Raw genomic sequence first — 7513 nt, 5'->3', positions numbered from 1 at the left:
AAGCCCATCGTAGAAGGCCACCAGATTTGTCAGGCACGATCTGCCCTTAGTGAAGCCATGTTGGCTGTCACCAACAGCCACCAGTTTGCTGTGGCCACCAGTCCAGAAGGCAGGGTAGCGTGATATGTCAGAGAGAGGCATTTGCAATGAACCTGTGCAAGGAGAGTGACAGAAATCTCATGGGAACACTGGGGGTAATTACTGGAGTTCTGGGGGTAATTACTGGAGTTCTGCACAGAGAAATGTCAGGGCTCTGTGAGGTGCCCACGTCTGAGCTGGCCTCATGTACTGCTCATACACACTGGGCTGTTCAGAGACACGAGTCCCTGCCTTGCACACACACAGGCAGTGCACTGCACACTTGCAGGGTGCCTCTGGCTCCTGCAGCCACTGCCGGAGGCTGGGAGGCACCTCAGCCCTGCGGTGCATCGCCCTGCTCTGCCCTCCTCTGAGATGCCCCAAGGCACGAGGAATGGGAACAGGGACCTCGGAGGTTCAAGGAAGCACATCTCAGAGCTGCATTCAGGTCTTGCACTTTGGACTAGACGGTCTCTGAAGGTGCCTTCCACCTGGACTGTTCTGTGCTATTCAGGCAGATGCCCCATGGTTGTTACTCTCAGGATGAAGGGACCTGAAGACACTCTGCCCCACTGGTCTTCATGACTCCCCTAGGGATAGCTGATGGCCTTTGTGCTCGCTCTTGTTCCTCTCTCCATGGGCGTACGATGTGCCTGCAGGTAGCAGCAGCAGCAAAGGGTTTCTGTTCCCATGTCTCCCCTGCACCTGGACAGGCCCTGCTCTTCTCCCAGCACGTCCTATGTCCAGGGAGCATTTGGGACTCTCTTTGAGCAAGTTCTGATGTGACGGCAACTCCAAAAGATGACGTGAGCGTTCAGGCACGGCCCTTTTAGGAGGGAAATGCTGTTCTGGAGGCCTGCTGTGTCACTCAAGTGCCCCCTGCCTGTCCCTGCCCACGGTCCCAGCACGGCCACACAGCAACACTGGCACCAAGCTACAGGAGCAGCCAGGCCTTACACCGCCAGCAGGGCTCAGCAGGAGAGGGTGGCAGTGGCAGGAGAGCAGCTCTGCATGGACCCAGCGCTGGTGCTCCCGGGCTGGACTGCTGGGCCACGACTCTTTTCCCCTCCACCTCTGCACACAGGCACTGTCCCTGCAGCCACAGAAAAGGCCTCAGAGGAAGGATATAAGAAAAAATGTTACTTTATTTGGTTTAAATGGAAAACCAAAATGAAGAATATTATTTCTAAGTGAACAAAATTACTCAGAATATTAGTGGAAAGTAACAGCAACACAAGAACAAAGGACAGGTATGGCCTATCATGAGTAACGTTTTCGGTTGTTTTCAGAAGAAGAGAGGCAAGAATGTTTATTGGTTATGAAAAACACCTGGTCATCAGTTTCCATATGGCATTCTTGAGCTCCTGGTTCCTCATGCTGTAGATGAGGGGATTCACTGCTGGAGGCACCACTGCATACAGGACTGCCAGCACCAGGTCCAGGGATGGGGAGGATATGGAGGGGGGCTTCAGGTGGGCAAACATGATGGTGCTCATAAAGAGGGAGACCACAGCCAGGTGAGGGAGGCACGTGGAAAAGGCTTTATGCCGTCCCTGCTGCGAGGGGATCCTCAGCACGGCCCTGAAGATCTGCACATAGGACAGAGCAATGAAAACAAAACAACTCCCAAATAGAAAAGCAGTAAGCACAAGAACTTGAACTTCCCTGAGGTAGGAGTCTGAGCAGGAGAGCTTGAGGATCTGGGGGATTTCACAGAAGAACTGGTTGAGGGAATTGCCATTGCAGAGAGGGAGTGAAAATGTATTGGCCGTGTGCAGCACAGCATGGAGAAAGCCACTGCCCCAGGCAGCTGCTGCCATGGTGGCACAAGCTCTGCTGCCCAGGAGGCTCCCGTAGTGCAGGGGCTGGCAGATGGCAACGTAGCGGTCATAGGCCATGATGGTGAGAAGAGATAATTCTGCTGAAATCAAGAAGACTAGCAAAAAGACCTGTACAGCACATCCTGGGTAGGAAATGGCCCTTGTGTCCCAGAGGGCATTGGCCATGGCTTTGGGGACAGAAGTGGAGATGGAGCCCAAGTCAAGGAGGGCGAGGTTGAGGAGGAAGAAGTACATGGGGGTGTGGAGGCGGTGGTCACAAGCTACGGCGGTGAGGATGAGGCCGTTGCCCAGGAGGGCAGCCAGGTAGATGCCCAGGAAGAGCCCGAAGTGCAGGAGCTGCAGCTCCCGCGTGTCTGCGAATGCCAGCAGGAGGAACTCGGTGATGGAGCTGCTGTTACACATTTCCTGCCACTGGATAAGGTTGTCTGTCGACAAAAAGAGTGCAAAATCTAGACTTCTCTGAGCAAAGCCCATTGCATGTCTCACAGAACACCCACAAACACAACGTACTCTGCCTCATTGATTTCAGGAAGAGATGGATGCAGCTCCTTGGCTTACCTCTGGTGCTCTGAGAGTGCCACAAGAAGCAGGGAGCTCTGCTGTGGGCTCTACAGCAGTCAGACCTGGTCTACATTAACAGGTAAAAGGGAACCCAAAGTGATCAGAGAAGCCCATTGGCCAGGGACATCTCCCCGTTTGCAGGTCATGAGGAGAAGGTCAAATAATTCCTCAGGAAATAACAAAGATGATGTTGGTACTGTCTGTAGGCTGATGTGCGTGAAGAGATTTTTTTTGAGGTTGCTCACCGACCTGCAGCAGTGCTTGAGGAGCCCTTGTCTCTAATACAGATGCTGCTACTCCATTACCATCCTCCAGGACCCTCCCATGCCCTGCCGTGCCGTGCCGGGAGGGCTCCTTCCACCCGCAGCTTCTCCCCGCAGCCCCTGGGCAGCTCCCCGGGCAGGCTGAGTGCTGAGCCTGGCAGGCGGCAGAGGCCCTGCCCCGGCACACAGCCCCTGGGGCACAGCAGGGACCCTGCTCTGCACCACAGCCCTGGGCACCCCTGCCTGCACCCCCGGCTGCACAGCCTGCAGCCGGCCCCAAGAGAAGGGAGCCCTCGGGCCCTGCACGCTGACCCTGCAGCACACAAGCCCTGCGTGCCCTTCAACTCCAACACCGAGCGTCCTCCTGACAGCTGCCATCGCCTGAGGGATGTGCCAGCTCCAGGAGAGCCTGGCAGGGTGCGCAGCGGCATTGCCCTGCACCCGGACACTTACCGTGGGGAGGTGGCTGTGAGGATTTCTCCCTCGGCCAGCTCTCCCCTGCCTTTCTATGCCAGGCTGCCCTGAACCTCTCTCCCCCTTCTCTCCTCTCCCCATGCCAGCTGCAGGCAGTGCCCACAGCCCTGCTGCACCTGGCAGAGGAGCTGCTCCTGGGTGGCTGAAGCAGCTTCTCAAGTAGTCCAAGTCTGATGCAAACTCCAAAGCCTCTCACAGTGTTAACGGTCCCACTGAGGGACATTACTGACAAAGCCTCCCAATGGACTTGTTAGAGCAGAAAAGTGCAGGCAGTGATGACGGGGAGACCAAGGCCCAGGAAAGGTGGCCCTGATGCTGAGGAAACCTTGATGTGTCCCATGAAGTTGGGCCCTGACCCCAGCCTCTGGGAGGGAGATCCTGTCCCTCCAGCGGGGTTTAGGGCTCTTCCTGGGTCAGTGCGCAGTGGGTAAGGGCAGTGCCAAGTACAAGACTACAGGAGCACATCTCCTAGGCTCCTGGAGGGGGATGAGGAGGCATTGAGACCCTAATGCTGTAAGGATGAGGTGTCTCCTCATAGGCCTCACTGACAGAGACAAGAGCCAGAGCCCAGCAGACAAAGCTGTTGGCTCTGTCGGGGGCTTTCATCTTGCAAAGGATCCTTAACAATAACCATCACAGGCCATCCTATGCTGTTGCATGTCTTCACCTGTTTCCCTGCAGGACTTAGATAGCCACCTTGCTTCCCCACCTTGCACCTCCCTGCCTTGACTGATGTCTCTCCATCTGCCCTCAGTAATCCATGAAACACAAAGCCAGGGGCTGATCCTGACACCCTCTGGGTGACGTCTTGCACCACAGCTCTGCTCTTTGAGAAACATTTCACCTCAGCCCCCATCTCACCACCCCGAATCTCAATTTTGTGATGTTCTTTCTTTCTCATGCTCTTTCATACAAAGAGGAAAAACTCCACCATCACTGCAACCACCCCTCAAGCAGTCTCAGCCTACTTCTCTACTGCCCAGAGCCTGCACGACACAGGGCCAAAGGAGCCCAGGTCCCTCAGCCTGGGCCACCCTGCTCCAGGGGTAGCCACAGCAGCACTGAGTCGAGGGGGACGATAACCCAAGTGGTCTGGGTGGCCCCCGCTGCCCCTAGTGCAGCCCGGTAAGGAGCTGGCCTTGCTCCCCGTCAGCATGTCCCACTGGCTCCTATGGTGTCCTCGTAGCACCCAGGCCTTCTCCCCAGGGTCCCCCCTCAGCTGCTCACGTCCAAGCCTGCCCTGATGGACGCAGGTATTCTGCCCCACGTGCAGCACTGGCCACGTCTCCTTGCCACCTGCAGGGGGTTTCTGTTGGCTGAAGGCTGGAGATTCCCAAGGTCCCCCTGCCCTGAAGCTCCCTTGTGTCACCTGTTCATGGTTGGGTGCCGATGGCTCACCCTGATGGTGGTGACTCTCACAAGATAACAGCGTGAGGAGTGTCAGGACTCTACAGGCACTAAGGGAGGTACTTGTTCAGTGGAATTTCCGACCCAGGCAGGAATTACCATGAGAACCATCTCTGAAACACCCAATGACACTACAAAGCAAGCAAAGCCAGGACCAGAGGGAACGTGTGTTGGGCTCTTTGTATGCTAGGGTATTTTCTGGGAAAACATATACCTGTACAGACACACGTACAATATGGATCCCTCCAGCAGCTGGACTTGGGCCCTCTGTCTAGCCAGTAGCTTGCCCCACAATCCCCCCCCCCCATTCCCTAAACTCACAAACTGTAACGAATCTCCTGTTCAGAATTACTGAGCCTTTGATGCTGGGAGGCAGCAAGCTCCCACCATTTATCTGCCTCCTTCTCCTGTTGATTTTGGTCAGGAGTTCCTTTCTCATTCGTGCCAGCCTCCTGCCACTTGGCTTAATTCCCGTGTGTCAGGTTGGACCGTTCATGAGCTTGACAAGGAGATGGTAGACCAAGGATGGAGGAATGGTTTGAATCTTAAGGAAGGGTAGATTTAGATTAGGTATGAGGAAGAAATTCTTTTCTTATCGGGGTGGTGAGTCCTAGAAAGAGGTTTACCAGTGAAACTGTGGATGCCCCATCCCAGAAAGTGTTCAAGGCCAAGTTGGATGGGGCTTTGAGCAAGCTGGTCTGGTGGAAGGTGTCCCTGCCCGTGGCAGGAGGGGTGGAATTAGATGGCCTTGAAGGTCCCTTCCACCCCAGTCCATTCTATCAGTCGATGCTCAAACATCAACCATCTCCCTGCACCCCTCCTCTCTGCAGGGAGGGGGGGCCATATCCCAAAGGAATCCTCCAAGCAGGTCCCTCAGCAGGCCCAAGGCTGCTCACCTCAAGTCCTCTGCCTTGTCTTGTGCAAAAGAAGGGCAATGGAGCTGGCGAAGGCTCAGCAGAAGTGCTGAGACACTGTCCTGGTTTCAGTTAGGACAGAGTGAATTTTCCTCCTAGTAGCTGGCAGGGTGCTATGTTTTGGATTAGAATGAGAAGAGCGCTGATAACATGCTGATGTTTTAATTGTTGTAGAGCAGTGCTTACACCAAGCCAAGGACTTTTCAGCCTCTCTCTGTCCTGCTAGCGAGCAGGCTAGGGATGCAGCAGAAGCTGGGAGGGGACAGACCCAGGACAGCTGACCCAAACTGGCCAAAGGGGTATTCCACACCATCTGACGTCATGCTGAACAATATATAGGGGTGGCTAGCCGGGGTGGAGGGGTGGCCGGCTGCTCGGGGATAGGCTGGGCATCGGTCAGCGGGTGGTGAGCAATTGCATTGTGCATCACTTATTTCATACACATTATTACTATTAATACTATTATTATTATTATTATTGTTGTTATTCTTTTCCCTGTCTTAATAAACTGTCTTTATCTCAACTCACAGGCTTCACTTTCCCGTTTCTCTCCCCCATCCCGGAGAGGGAGGGGGGAGGGTGAGCGAACGGCTGTGTGGTGTTTGACTGCCAGCCGGGCTAAACCACAACAGACACACACCTGGCCAAGCAAACCCAGAGACAAGGACAAGACACAAACCAGGAGGATTCCTCTTAACAGAAGAGTAGAGAAAGCAGCTGGAAATAGAAGATCTCTTTATAAGAGAACTTTCCAAGCTAGAGAAGGAGAAAAGCATATGTGTGGACCTTTAACAAGAAAAGGAAAACAACAAAAGGAAAAAAATCCATGTTTACATGGACAAGAAGCAAACAAAGAAATAAAAACACCAACACTTGATTAAAACTTCAAGAATGATTTGGTATTCATTACCTGTGAGGTTTATGGAAGATGCCAGAAATATTTTTCTTGGGGGTGAATCTGACACATTTTGTGTCACTGACAAAGCTGTGAGTCCAAAGAAATAAATACTGAGTGGTGTCCCAGTGCGCAGCAGGGCGGCAGTGGCTGTGTCACCCAGGTGTCCCAGTGGGCAGGGGGCAGCGGTGGCTGTGTCACCCAGGTGTCACAGTGGGGCCGTGACACGGCAGCCCAGCTGGGATAAAGGGCCAGGGGTGCGGGCAGGCCCCAGCCGGGATGGAAGCCCCTGGCAGCAGGCAGCAGAGGGCACAGCAGGGCAGGACAGGGAGGTGAGTGCGTGATGGAGCAGGGGCTGAAGCGGTGTCCGAGGCTGAGCAGGGCCAGAGTCCCGCTGCAGCCTGAGCAGGGGCTGGAGCTCAGCAGACTGGGTGTGTTGGGGAGATCCTTGGGTGCTCCGGGAAGAGGCATGGCTGCTGCAGGGATATGTCTTGGTGTCAAGGGAGGTGCTTGCTTGCCCTGAGCGAGACAGTTGGGTGCTCCAGGAAGGTGCTGGATTCCTTGGGGAGAGGCTTGGCAGGTCCACCAAGATGGGTGGTGTGCCCAGGGAGGTGCTTGCGTGTTCCACCAAGATGCTTTAGGACCTCCAGGGAGACGCCTGAGTGACCAGGGGAGAACCTTGGGTGCAGCGGGGTTATCCTTATGTGCTCTGGGGAGGGAGGTGCTTGTGTGCCCTGGGCATGTCCTTGGGCTCTCTAGGAAGATGCTCCTATTCCCCTAGGAGATACTTGGCTGCCCCAGGAGGTGCTTGAGTACTGCAGAGAGTAGTTTTTCTCCTCCAGGGAGGTGCTGGAGTGCTCCAAGAGTGTTGTAGCGTTCCCTGGGCAGGTGCTTGCTTGGCCCGTTGAGATGCTCGGGTGAGCCAAAGAGATTGCTGAGTGCTTGAGAACGATGCTCAAGCACCTCCCTGTGCTACACAAGCAATTTGCTGAGGCAGCCAAGCACGTCCCCAGGACACCGCAGCACCTCCCTGGAGATATCAAACAATGCCCTTCTGGAACCCAAGTTATTCCCTGGTCA

The 7513-nt window shown here is 54.9% G+C and overlaps 1 protein-coding gene across 1 annotated transcript; it reads right to left on the bottom strand.

Annotated features, from left to right (window-relative positions):
* Window positions 1-783: 783 nt before the first annotated feature.
* LOC121062545 (olfactory receptor 14C36-like) lies at window positions 784-2183 on the bottom strand. The gene has a single exon (XM_040542592.1). The coding sequence runs from the start codon at window positions 2151-2153 to the stop codon at window positions 1395-1397; it is 759 nt and encodes a 252-aa protein (XP_040398526.1). The 5' UTR covers window positions 2154-2183; the 3' UTR covers window positions 784-1394.
* Between the last annotated feature and the right edge of the window lie 5330 nt (window positions 2184-7513).

The sequence above is a fragment of the Cygnus olor genome, chromosome 31, assembly GCF_009769625.2.
Source record: "Cygnus olor isolate bCygOlo1 chromosome 31, bCygOlo1.pri.v2, whole genome shotgun sequence".
Taxonomy (NCBI): Eukaryota; Metazoa; Chordata; class Aves; order Anseriformes; family Anatidae; genus Cygnus; species Cygnus olor.
The sequence above is the reverse complement of the archived record's forward strand: the minus strand, read 5'-3'. Positions and strand labels throughout refer to the sequence as shown.

What these genes read in the sequence shown, in the direction of transcription:
- LOC121062545 (XM_040542592.1), bottom strand. Translation starts at nt 2,153, where the DNA reads ATGTACTTCTTCCTCCTCAACCTCGCCCTCCTTGACTTGGGCTCCATC.